The 11,282-nt window shown below is 63.3% G+C and overlaps 2 protein-coding genes across 2 annotated transcripts in view; one reads left to right on the top strand and one right to left on the bottom strand.

Annotated features, from left to right (window-relative positions):
• The first annotated feature begins 447 nt into the window (after positions 1 to 447).
• On the top strand, positions 448 to 2,951 carry GNG13 (guanine nucleotide binding protein (G protein), gamma 13). Its single transcript, XM_006766190.2, has 3 exons — positions 448 to 549; positions 2,145 to 2,276; positions 2,464 to 2,951. Exons 2-3 carry the CDS (start codon positions 2,179 to 2,181, stop codon positions 2,567 to 2,569), a joined length of 204 nt encoding a protein of 67 aa, XP_006766253.1. The 5' UTR covers positions 448 to 549; positions 2,145 to 2,178; the 3' UTR covers positions 2,570 to 2,951.
• Positions 2,889 to 11,282, bottom strand: part of CHTF18 (chromosome transmission fidelity factor 18) — an 8,850-nt gene continuing 456 nt past the window's right edge. Inside the window, exons 2-22 of the mRNA XM_006766206.2 lie at positions 10,966 to 11,136; positions 10,734 to 10,884; positions 10,393 to 10,561; positions 9,905 to 9,997; positions 9,759 to 9,811; positions 9,522 to 9,651; positions 8,832 to 9,041; positions 8,230 to 8,327; positions 7,868 to 7,991; positions 7,680 to 7,831; positions 7,405 to 7,498; positions 6,930 to 7,028; positions 6,723 to 6,853; positions 6,283 to 6,454; positions 5,207 to 5,431; positions 4,966 to 5,115; positions 4,737 to 4,867; positions 4,017 to 4,161; positions 3,782 to 3,913; positions 3,317 to 3,374; positions 2,889 to 3,245 (exon numbers count right to left, since the gene is read on the bottom strand). Of these exons, the coding sequence (XP_006766269.1) occupies positions 3,109 to 3,245; positions 3,317 to 3,374; positions 3,782 to 3,913; positions 4,017 to 4,161; positions 4,737 to 4,867; positions 4,966 to 5,115; positions 5,207 to 5,431; positions 6,283 to 6,454; positions 6,723 to 6,853; positions 6,930 to 7,028; positions 7,405 to 7,498; positions 7,680 to 7,831; positions 7,868 to 7,991; positions 8,230 to 8,327; positions 8,832 to 9,041; positions 9,522 to 9,651; positions 9,759 to 9,811; positions 9,905 to 9,997; positions 10,393 to 10,561; positions 10,734 to 10,884; positions 10,966 to 11,136 (2,825 nt within the window). The 3' untranslated portion in view covers positions 2,889 to 3,108. The remainder of the gene's footprint in view (positions 3,246 to 3,316; positions 3,375 to 3,781; positions 3,914 to 4,016; positions 4,162 to 4,736; positions 4,868 to 4,965; positions 5,116 to 5,206; positions 5,432 to 6,282; positions 6,455 to 6,722; positions 6,854 to 6,929; positions 7,029 to 7,404; positions 7,499 to 7,679; positions 7,832 to 7,867; positions 7,992 to 8,229; positions 8,328 to 8,831; positions 9,042 to 9,521; positions 9,652 to 9,758; positions 9,812 to 9,904; positions 9,998 to 10,392; positions 10,562 to 10,733; positions 10,885 to 10,965; positions 11,137 to 11,282) is intronic.

Below are 11,282 nucleotides of genomic sequence, written 5' to 3'. Positions count from 1 at the left end.
GGGGGCGGTGGGGAGGGAGCAAAGTGGCCAGCCACAGGGGATCTGTGGAGAGGCCACAGGAGCACCTGCTAAGGGCCTGGGAGCCTTGGGCTCTGGCCTCCTTAAAGACCTTGGTTAGGGAGCTGGGCCCTGCCACCTGGGGGCACATCCAGGATTCGGCCTGGCGCCTGCATCGCCCAATGACCCCGGGGACACAACCTCCCTGAGTGCGCACACCCAGGGCATTGTCAGAGAAGTGGGTGCAGTCTTGGCCCTGATGGCGTCTGCCCTGAAGATTGAAAGGCAGGACAGGACTGCATCACCCAGGGCCAGAGCTGACCTGGAAATGCATCCCCCACCCCTGGGGGCTGGCCAGGCTAGGCCAAGTCCCCAGGGTCAGCTCAGCCCTGAGCAGGGCGGGTGGAGGGTAGGGGCGGTGCCAGAGCCTGGCCCCAGGTGGCAGGAGTGGGCGGGCACCTGCTGGGCTCTGCCTGTGTGCCAGGCTCACTCGCCCATCACTTAGGCTTCAGTCACTTTGTCATCATTTCTCCCGCGCCGTCACCGCCCAAGGTAAGTCTGATGAACTGGTCCCTGAGGCTGAGCAGGGAACTGAAGCCCAGGGTTCTGAGACTTGCCCAGGTCCCACTGGCTGACCTGGACAGACCCAACCAGAGACGAGATGCCCCTGCCTGTCTTCCGGCGGAGGACAGCCACCCTGAGTGTCCCAAGGGACCAGGCCTGGTGGGGAGGACCCCTGTGTGCAGGCGGGTGGGGCAGAGCAGCCTACAGGAAGGGGAGCCAGGTCCCTCCTCCCCCCCCCACCATGATCAACACTCGCCGCCCCCCAGTGCCCGCCAAGCACTGTGTTGGGGGCGGGCGGGCTGTGGGGTGGGCAGAGTGCGTGGGACTGAGGCCGGGCTCAGCAGCACCTTCACACAGGTAGGGCCAGACGGAGGAGGGGGACGTGGACAGGGACACTGCAGTCCCCCAACAGGGATGCCCCCCATGTCTGTCCACGAGAGCCTGCTGTGGGGGTTGGGGTGCTGGAATTTGGGGTCTCTGGGCGAGGAGCCTGCAAAGCCCTCCTGACTGCCCCAGAGATCCCCTGCTCCCCAGGCTCTCATCCTCACTCCTGGCTGACCACCCCATGACACCCCCCCGCCCTCCTCCCCTCGTCTGTGCACTCTCCCCAATCACAAGGACCAGGACACACACACACACACACACACACACACGTCTCCATGGAGACAGCCTGAGGCCGCAGGGTCACACTCCTGTCAGCCTGCGGACCCCCTGCCCACCCTCCCAATCAAGAAAGCCAGGCCCTTGGCTCCCAGCCTCAGTGATGGGGGTAGTGGCGGGGGGAGTAGGGGCCCCTGGAGTGAGCTGGTGGGGGTGGGACTTACAGAGCAACTTGCCCTCATGTCCCCCCAACCGCTGGATCTCCTGAGGCCTCAGCCTGTGACTTTGCCAGGTTGGTTCACAAGCAGAAACTGGGCCGATGTTTGTGAAGTTCCAGGGGCGACATTGGGCTGCAGGAGGCTGCAGCTGTTCTGAGTCCTGACCTCCAAGATCCTCAGCACCCCAACCCCCAGCCAGAGATGCAAAATGCAGTCAAATCCTCCAGCCCCAGGATTAACGTGCCCGCAGGGGGGGCTTTGTCCATGCAAAGTAGGGGAAGGCACAGGCAGGGTCCTGCCCTTTGCATGGTCTGGGCTCCACCTCTGCCACCAGGAGTGGGAAGCGGGCCTCACAGGGGGTGGGGCTGGTGTGGGCTCTTGGGAGCCTGTCTTTGCTGTGTGCCGGTCCTGCTATCTTCGTCTCCAACCCAGAGGCCCAGCCATGGTGAGGCTTTGATTGGGTGGGGAGGCAGAGCTAAGGGTGGAAAGTTTCCTCTGCAGCAAATTAGCCCCTGGGGGCAGGGCAGTCTAATGGAACCTCATTAGTGGAGCCTCAGACCCAGGCCCTGCACCCCAGTACTGCCTGTGTGGATCTGGGGAAGCCTGTGGGGCTGGTAGTGCAGCCCCTGGGGACCTCCCCAGGCAGTGGGTTGTCAATGTGCAAGGACAGGGCTCCCTCCTCTCGTGTGGGGGTCTCATCGGTGGGAGGGACCGTCCGGGGGCTACTGCAGGTTAGAATCTCCATTGCTTCTTCCTGTCCTCCAGCCCCAGGCTGGCCACTTCCGAAGCCCCCGACCCCATGGAGGAGTGGGACGTGCCCCAGATGAAGAAGGAGGTTGAGAGCCTCAAGTACCAGCTGGCCTTCAAAAGGGAGATGTCATCCAAGAGCATCCCTGAGTGAGTCCCCCGGACCCCAGAGCCTCAGCCTCAGCCTCACCCCACCCAGAGCCAGCTGTTGATTTGCATCTCATTTCCCTATCCTGTGCTCATTTGCATAAGCTATGATCAGACCCTCATGTGTAACACTGGGCAGCACTTGAGGGGCCAGGTGCCCACCTGCTCACCCCAATCTCCCCACCCACAGGCTCCTCAAGTGGATCGAGGAGGGGATCCCCAAAGACCCCTTCCTGAACCCTGACCTCATGAAGAACAACCCGTGGGTGGAGAAGGGCAAGTGTGCCATCCTGTGAGACCCCCGGCGCATGCCTTGGTGAAGAGGACAACTTGGTAAAGGTGTGACTTTTATAAAGACTTCCCGGTGCTCCCAGAACGCCTTTCCTTCCCCTCTTCTCCTAAACTCTAAGGGGCCCCATGAGGCTGCAACCAGGGGAACAACGGGCAGGGCGAACCCCCTGAACCTGTCCCCAAGGCCCCCTGTCCTTGGACTTTCCAGTGAGCTGACAGCAGCTGGGCCTTGGCTCCCTTGTCGCCGACTTTCCGTTCTCAGTGAGCCGAGAGCCCTGCCTAGGCGCCCTCCTGTTGCTTCTTAAGTCCTACGCCATTCCTGTGTCACTGTCCCCAGCTTTAATAATGTCCTCTCAAAATCCAAATAAAAAATAACAGAGAAAGCAACACCAAGGGGTCCAGTGTGGATCTGGGGACATCCAGCATGACCTTGGGGTGCCTGGTGTCGATCTGGGTGTCAGTCATGAACACTGGGGCATGCGGTGTAAATCAGAGCATCAGCACGGGGTATCCATGGAGGAGTGGGGTGTCTGGTGTGAACCGGCTACAGCAGGTCCCTGATGTGCAGACTGCGGCGCACAGCGTTGGAGACGCCCTCCTTGAAGCGGAACCAGACGTCGCTCCTGCCCACCGCAGTGCCCATGCGCTGCTCAATCGCGTCCATCTCAGGGGCTGTGTTCTCTGTGGGGGCCACAGGGTTGGTCCTCAGCCCGACGCCAGCCCCCCCCTCCACAGCTCCCACACCCACACACCTGCGCTCAGGGCTGCTGCTCTCCTGATGACCACGCGGCCGAAGAAATCCCTCTCCGTCTGCAGGGGGGGCGGTGGTCAGATTCACGGACAGACACATCCGGGACACTCCCTGCCGTGAGGGAAAACTCTCCCCGGGAGGATGGGCCTCGTGGCACCTCTGAACCGTGGCCCACGGCCGAGGAGTAGACACCTCTCCCAGCCCCTCCCCTCACCCTGTACTGACCCACTCAGCAAGTGTCCCCTCTGCCCCTTACCGCCCTCACAGTTGCCTGGTCCCTGTCAGGGCCAGGGCAGGAGGTGCCAACAGAACCCACCCTCCTGCCCAAGTGGGAACTGAGCCCAGGTGAAACCCGACCCTGCTGAGCAGCAGGGACTGGACCGTTAGGTGGGTCCCTCAGAGCTCAGAGCCAGCCTGTACCAAGGTAACACAGCCCCACCCCCGTGCCCCCTTCCAGCCCCCAAACCTGGTCCTCCAGGGCTGCTCTCTTCAGGATGCGCTCCAGGCGCTGCTCATGGCTGCGTGGGGTGGGTGGCTGTGCCCCTTTCCCCCCAGCAGCCCCCTGTGGGCCCTTGGCCTTGGGGGGACTGCCATCCACCTGCAGGAAGTGGATGTGATGAGAGCTGACTGGGCAGGACCATTCCAAGGGCAGGATCCACCCTACGAGGCCCTGCTCTGCCCCAAGCCAGAGGTGGGCTCACCTGGGGGCTGTCCCCATCTCGGGCCAAGGCCTCTGCCCGCCGCATCTTCTCCATTTCAATCTCACGGGCAATAAGCTGCTTGGCCTGGTAGGTGAGGGGTTTTCGGGCAGGCAGTTCAGGGAAGCGGCAGACCTCCTCCAAGTTCCTGCTCGGGGAGGGGGGGGGAGGGGCAAGACAGTCGGGCACCTGCTCAGTAGTGATAGCAGCAGAGGCACCCACCACAATGACTCCAAATGCCAGAACGAGAAAGCTGCAGGACAGGGACCTCCCTAGGGCTACAAAGGGAGGGAATGAGACGTGGCAGGGCTGGGGCTCAGGCTGGGCTTCGTGCTCAGAAACCGCCATTACTGCCTCCTTGCCATCGGCACAGAGAAAACACCTGCATCCCAGACACTGGGGCCCTGACTGGGCAGCAGGACCCTAGGGCCCGCGCTCCATCCCCACAGCCATCTCAGGACAGGGGAACAGCCCTAGGGAGCTCGAGGAACCCCTGGTGGGCTCCTGGGGAACACTGGGGCAGAGAGGTTCTGTAGTAAAAGCCTCAGGTCCTGGGGCTACCTATGCCCAACCTGGGGGCCCACATCACAGTCACTAGCTAGAACCGACACTCCCGCCAACCTCTGACAAATGGGAAACTGAGACTCACGCCTCACCAAGGCCATGCTTTTCCACTCCCGGCCCAGCCCCCCACCACCCTCAATCCAGGTGCTGCAGACTCACGGCTCCAGCCTGTAGACATACTGCCCGTCAGGCGTGCGCTCCTGGCGGTAGGTTAGGCTGTAGGCAAGCATGGTGCCCACTAGGCTGCTCAACTGGAGCTTCTCACGCGTGCTGTACAGCTGCGTGCTCACCTGCGGGCAGGCAGGTAGGTAACAGGTAGGAACACTGAGCACAGCCAGGAACCCAGTCCGGCCGGAAGCCGCACCCTCCTTCTGGGTGAGGCACTCACAGGGCGAAGCTTAGGCACGAGGATGTCCAGGAGCGGGCAGAGGGTGTCCAAGACGAGGGCCTGGGGCGCTGTTTGGCTGCGAGTGGCCGGAGCAATACCTGACACCAGGGTCTGGATCAGGTTCTGCACCTGACTTGTCCGGTTCTGGGCCTGGGGTGGAGGGTAAACCAGGACCAGGTCAGCCAGGACCCCCCAGGATCCCAGGCCTAGACAGGGGCGAGGGGCAGGGTGCAGGGCACACCTCCTGCTGGCTACTCGGGAAGGCGATCCTGGGCACATGGCTGGAGGCGAACAGCAAGTGGAAGGCCACAAGCAGGAAGGGCTGGTAGCGCAGCAACTGGAAGCTCTGGCTGTGGTGGGCGGCCTGGCCCAGCATGTCCTCAAAGGCTAGCCAGTCGAGGGCCGTACACACGGTGCCCAGGCTGGAGTCCCGCAGCCGCAGCCGCAGGAAGTTGTCAAACAGGCCCTGTGAGTAGTGGGTCCCTGAGCCCCTCCAGCATCATGACCCCCCACAGCACAAGGGACCCTTCACTGCCCATCTGCCCTGCCAAGTCCGGGGACTCAGGATAGCACCTGAGTAGCCACATGTGAGTGCGCACATGGCCCTGAGGGGTGCCAGGAGGCCTACCTGCTGCCCCCACTCGGGTTTGACCAAGATCCTGGGATGTGCAGGAAAGAACCCCCACCCCCACCCCTCCCTTAAGGGAGTCTGTCCATCAGAATTGAGGCAGAGCCCCACTCTCCTTCTACGTAGACGTCCCCTCCCCTCCCGCACTTGCTCTGCCCTCTGCAACCATGGGTTTCTGGATCTACACGGATCCCTAACCACTAACCCAAAGAGGCTTACTTAGGGAGACAGCTTAGGCCGGGCTTTCAAGGTTAGGGGTGCATCTCTGCCACCTGCTCAGGCCAAAATCCCTACCTGCTCTCTAATCCACGTCCCCATTCCCACAGCTCATGTCCAGAATCAAGTCTACCCGCCCCCCGCCACTGGATCAGCCTCCCCAGCTACTGCCACACTGCCCCTCCCATCTGGTAGCCAGTGATCCCATCAATCAAAACAAGCCCCCATCCCCACACCCAGCCCCCTGCCATGCTGGTGCCCATCCCCCTCCTAGCACCAGCCTCTCCTCTGGCCTCTGTGCTGCTCATGTTCCCGAGGCCTCTCTGATGCCCTGTCTGCCCCACCTCATTCCCATCCCACCTGCTTCTTCTAGAGCCTGGCACTATCTGAACTGCCTCCTGTTCATTGTCTGGGGACAAGGGAGCACCCCCAACACGGCACCCTGGAAAAAGGTTCAGGGAGCGTGCAGTTACCTGGACGACCTTCTCATGCTCGCCCGAGGAGGCAGCCACATGCAGGATATGGTAGAACCGCTGTGCCGCCATGGTCAGGGGTGCCTCGGCAGCCCGGTGCCCCAACCCCGTGAGCCCATCGCCCAGCAGAAGCGTGTGGGTGGGCAGAGTTGGGTCCTGGCCCACACGTCGCCTGCAGAAGGGTTGCTGAAACTGGAGTGGAGCCCCCACCCACTTTATTCCTGTGGGCAGCACCCTCCCGACTCGAGGCAGCCCCAAAGAGGCGGCAGTGAGGGAGGCTGAGGCACAGCCTTGAAAGCAGGGCCCAAGCAGCCTTGGGTTTCTGTTCGCAGAACGGGGGGGGGGGGGCTGCACACGCAGGGTTTATGTCCAGGGCTGGGGGCACCATAGGCATCCAGGCTGAGCCTGGCCCGCCCACTCTTTCTGCCCGCCCCATCTACCTCTGGGCCCGGGGCAGCTGGAAGACCTCCTGCCACACGGAGAAGAGCCCCTTGCGCTGGTCCTTGAGGCCGACTCGCGTGGTCTGCACAGCCTGAACGCTCAGCTCCCGCTGGCCTCGCCCATGCAGGAACTGGACACAGGGGTGGGGGTTGAGAGGTAGCTGCCCCCTGTCCCACGCCCCCACAGCCAGCTTCCGCCCCGCCCACCTGCAGGGTGTTGATGCAGGCTCGGATGTCATTGTCTGTCTTCTCGCAGAGGGCTGCTAGGGCACCTGGGTCGGCCTGCAGGCCCTGCCGGAGGGAGATCTGCAGGAGGCAAGAGCATGGCTATCCATCCCCCTCTCAGAGCTCCACCCTGTAGCCACCTCCTCCCTAGAAACAGGTGAGTAGCTGCTCTCATCCTACAGGAGACAAAAACTACAGATCCTGTGACTGATCTCGGTCCCCACTAGGGACCACGCACCGCCAGAGATCAAAGTGAACCAGTCACCCTCACCCCAGGACCTGGGATGGGAGGAAGGGAGTGGCAACAGCAGAGAGGGTAGTGCCCTGGATGGCAGAGGGGAGGGGTGTAGAGAGGTGGGGAGGGGAAGATGAGACCATGACAGGAGTCACGCCCACCCTGCCCTGTCGTCAGCCATGCAGCCCCAGCCCTGTGCCCCACCTCCGCACCCCCACTGACCTCCTGCAGCCGCTGTATGAGTCTGGAGGGTAGTGTAGGTGGGAAGTGGAGCAGGAAAGCCTGCTGCTTCAGCTGTCGCAGAGAGGGCGCGAACCTGCAGACGGGCACAGGGTGTGGGGGGAACCCTCATGCCAAATCCCGGCCTCAAATCCACTGGGCGGCCAGGTGGGGGCTAGGATGTGCCAGCCCAGGGGCCCTCTGCCCTCCTGTGAAAGCCCCGCCCAGTGGAGCACCCTCAGGCCCTCACCTTCAGAACCCTGCCCCACCCTACTCACTGGTCATTACAGATGCAGATGACTGGCCTCATCAAGAGACCCCCCTCTGCCCGCGGCCGCCGCCCCTCACCCGCCAACGTGGCCCGGCCCCCCAGCTCTGCCTCCTTCGGGCCCTTGCGGTCAATGATGCTGAGGAGCACGTTGATGGCAGCCTGTTTGCCCACTGGCCAGGCACCCAGGAGGCCCACCGTGGGGGCCCCATCGATCTCATCGATAACCAGGCAGTTGGGCTTCCCACCAATGCCCAGCACCGACTCCATCTGCGTGGCCGCCTCAATGTGCGTGCGGAAGGCCTCAGGACTGCGGTCGTCACTGTAACCACAGAGCAGGGGAGGGGCCGTCAGGGCAGCTGTGGCCGCGGCCAGGGCAGCAGCCGGTGTCCCTGGCAGGGTGATGTCCCAGGGCCAAGCTGCTGCACTGACACCTCGAGGCTACCCTGCGACATGACTGCTCCAAATCCCCATGCCCCAAGGACCCCAGTGTCCCAGATCCAACCAGACAGATCAGGACAGACAAGAGGCCCACAGGTCAGGCCGTCCCTTCCACTCACCTTGCATTCATTTCTACCACACAGTACCCAGCATGCCTTGCGATCACGTGGGCCAGAGTGGTCTTGCCCAGCCCAGGGGGTCCACATAGCAACGCTACCTACAACCAAGACACAAAGACAGGCTGCAACCTGCACCACGTTGGGGAGTATCTGACCCAACCACCAAGGCTGATAATCCTGTCCCATGAGGCGTGGTGCCAGGGAATGTCCATATCACCCCACACCCAACCGTCATCAAATGAGAACCCCAGCATGCCCATGGCTCAGAACGAGCATTTCAGAGAGAAAACCCTGAATAAAGAAAGTGATGGGGAGACCTGATGGGCCACAGCCGTTACTGACCCCTCAAAACCACTCACTGTCCACCACAATCATCCTTCGGGAGGTACTGGGCCCTTGAGGGACACTGACCTTACCCAAGTCATTAGAACAACCAACTCCCGTCACATCACTGACTCCCCTCACCAGCCCGTCATCGTGCCCTCGGCCACACTGAGGAGCACACTGCGCATGCCTTGTGGCCCCCGAGGTACCAGGACACCGGCCAGTGAGTATAACCCCTGGGCTCAGAGACGCACGCCGTGCACAGAGGTGGGGCTCACTTTCTGCCGGGGCCGCCGGCTCAGGTCCAGCTCAGCCTCGAGCAACTCCTCCAACACCTGGTCGTGGCTTTTCCACTTGCTGGACGTGGTGGCCTCCTTGCCAACCCGGGCCGGCTCCACACTGGGCCTGGGCTTCCGGGCCGGCCTCTCTCGGCCGAACACCACCAGGTCCCACAGCTTCAGCCACTTGAGGAGGCAGCGGTTGGTGAACTGCGGGAAGGGAGGTACTGCCTGGGAGGACCACCAGCGCCCAGGATCCCGTCCTGCCCCTCACGCTGTCCGAGGGCACACACGGGGATGCTGAGGCTGAGTAACAAGTGGCCCCCTCTTCCTACTGGTGAGTGGCAGAGTGAGGCTCACACAGGGGCCTCATTCCCATAGCCCTGGCCCTGACCCCTCCAGGAGCCCCGGGGGCACCCCGCCCAGGGGCATCAGTTGCTGAGAGGAAGGGAAACAAAGGCCGCAGGCACGGGGTGCTCTGGATCCGCAGCCCACGTCAGAGGTGGCCAGCAGCATGCCGGCCCTGCACTTGCCTCAGTTTCCCCATCTACAACTCAGCAAGGCACACCAGAGCCCTGCTTTCCGTTCCAACAGGGCTGTGGCCTGGTGACACGTTATCTGGCTGGATCCTGAGTTCCCCCTCCTGGCAACAAGAAAGCCAGGCACCCTTGAGCAAGTGCAAGGCCTCACATCATCACTGAGCAGCTCCGTGTAGTGCTGGGGCGCAAATTCATCCACCCAGAGGCTATGCTGGGAGTCTTCTTGGCGGTGAGCCGGCACCTCCTCAGGGGTCTCCTCTTCCATCTCCTCTGTCCTGAGGCTGGAGAGCATTGTGCCCTGAGCCGCCCGGCCTTCACCCGAGCAGGGATCACCCCCTGCCCAGAATTCAGGCGGGGGTTCCAGGAGCAAAAGGACCCACTACGTCACCTGTGCAGTGTCTCTGAGAGCCGCTGGGCCTCCTCGAGCAATCGCTGCCGCCGCTGCGCACAACAAGGGTTGGGATCAGGATGGCTCAGACAGCCAGTCGCCCCAGAGCTACCCCTCTCCTCCCAGCGAACCCCAGCAGGCCCCACCTCGCTGTCAACCTGCTCCTTCAGAGAAGCGAAAGACACACCCAGCAGGTCCAGGCGGCCACGTCCACGCCACTGGGTGCCCAAGGAAGGGCTCTGTGGGGAAGAGAGAGCAGCAGTCACCTCTGGACACCCTCCTCGGTCATGGGGTTTCCCATGACCCCCACCCAACAATGCTCAGAGACCGAGGTGGCATCCCCCAGCCCCGGCCGGCCTAGAGATGGAGGAGTCCCCTCTCTCACTAAGGACTGGAGGAGCAAAAGCCACTAGGGAGGGGCAGCTCTAGGAGGGAGAAGAAGAAAGTGGAGGGGGCAGAAGAAAGGAGAGAGAGGAAGAGTCCCTCCTGAACTGATGGCTGGAAGCCCAGTGAACTTCCCGAGGAGCCCCCGGAGTCCTTGTGTGGACATGATTTCCGGGGCTGCCCCAAGCCTGCCAACCCCACAGGGCGGCTGTGGCCAGCCTAGACACCCCCATGGCCACACAGCACCCACCTGCACCCCCGTGCCCCCGGGGTCCGCCCGGAGCACCAGAAAGGCCCGGTCACCATCCGTGGAGGTCACGTTGACGTAGTCCTCCAGGACAGGGGGTCGCCTCAGGACCGGATTGCGAGGGGCTGGCGGGGCCCCTTTGAGCCCCAGGTCAGCACCAGGGTCCACAGTCCTGGGAAAGGACCAGGCTGTCTTGCACTTTGCTTCCTGTTACCCTCAGGCCAGGAGCCAGGCTCCCGCTCTGCTGCCCACCCGCCCACAGGCCCACAGCCCAGGCCTTGGGACCTGGTCAGAAACACGAGACCCTTCCGATCCCAAGACTCTCCGACCCCCAGGCCACACACCCCTCGCCCCACAGCTCAGCGGGGACCTCGGGACTCGGTGGGGGGGTGATGTCCCGAGGAGGGGAGTCGGGAAGCGGCGGCTCTTCCATCTCATCCTGCCCGAAGTTCAGCCTCTTGACCGCCTCCAGCCTGGGCCGCTTGACCCCGGGAGCTGGGGAAACACACAGTCTGGGAAGAAACAGGTGCTTCCCCTGCCTTCCTCCCACCCCGGTGGGGGCCTCGACGGACGTACCGAGGAGGAATCCGTCCCTCTCTGCGTCGGCGGCCAGCTGCCTCCTCCTGGCACCCCTGCGGTTCCCTGCGGGTCCACCTGGAGAACAGGGCGCCGCAGCGTCCCCTCCAGCAAGGGCCTCCTCGAACGTCGGCCGGACCCTGTCCCTGCAGGGTGACCGGGCCTCAGGCCCTGCAGGGAGAAAAGATGCACAGCAACCGCCTCGGGTCGCGCTGCCTGCAGCCGGCGCTCCGGGTCCCCGAGCAGCCCTCCCGAACGCCCGGGGCAGGCAGGCCGGGGCCCTGCCCGGCTACAAGCGACAAGGCCGCGCCCAGACC

The sequence above is a fragment of the Myotis davidii genome, unplaced genomic scaffold (assembly GCF_000327345.1).
Source record: "Myotis davidii unplaced genomic scaffold, ASM32734v1 scaffold100, whole genome shotgun sequence".
Classification (NCBI taxonomy): Eukaryota; Metazoa; Chordata; class Mammalia; order Chiroptera; family Vespertilionidae; genus Myotis; species Myotis davidii.
This window is presented reverse-complemented; position numbering and strand designations above follow the sequence as displayed.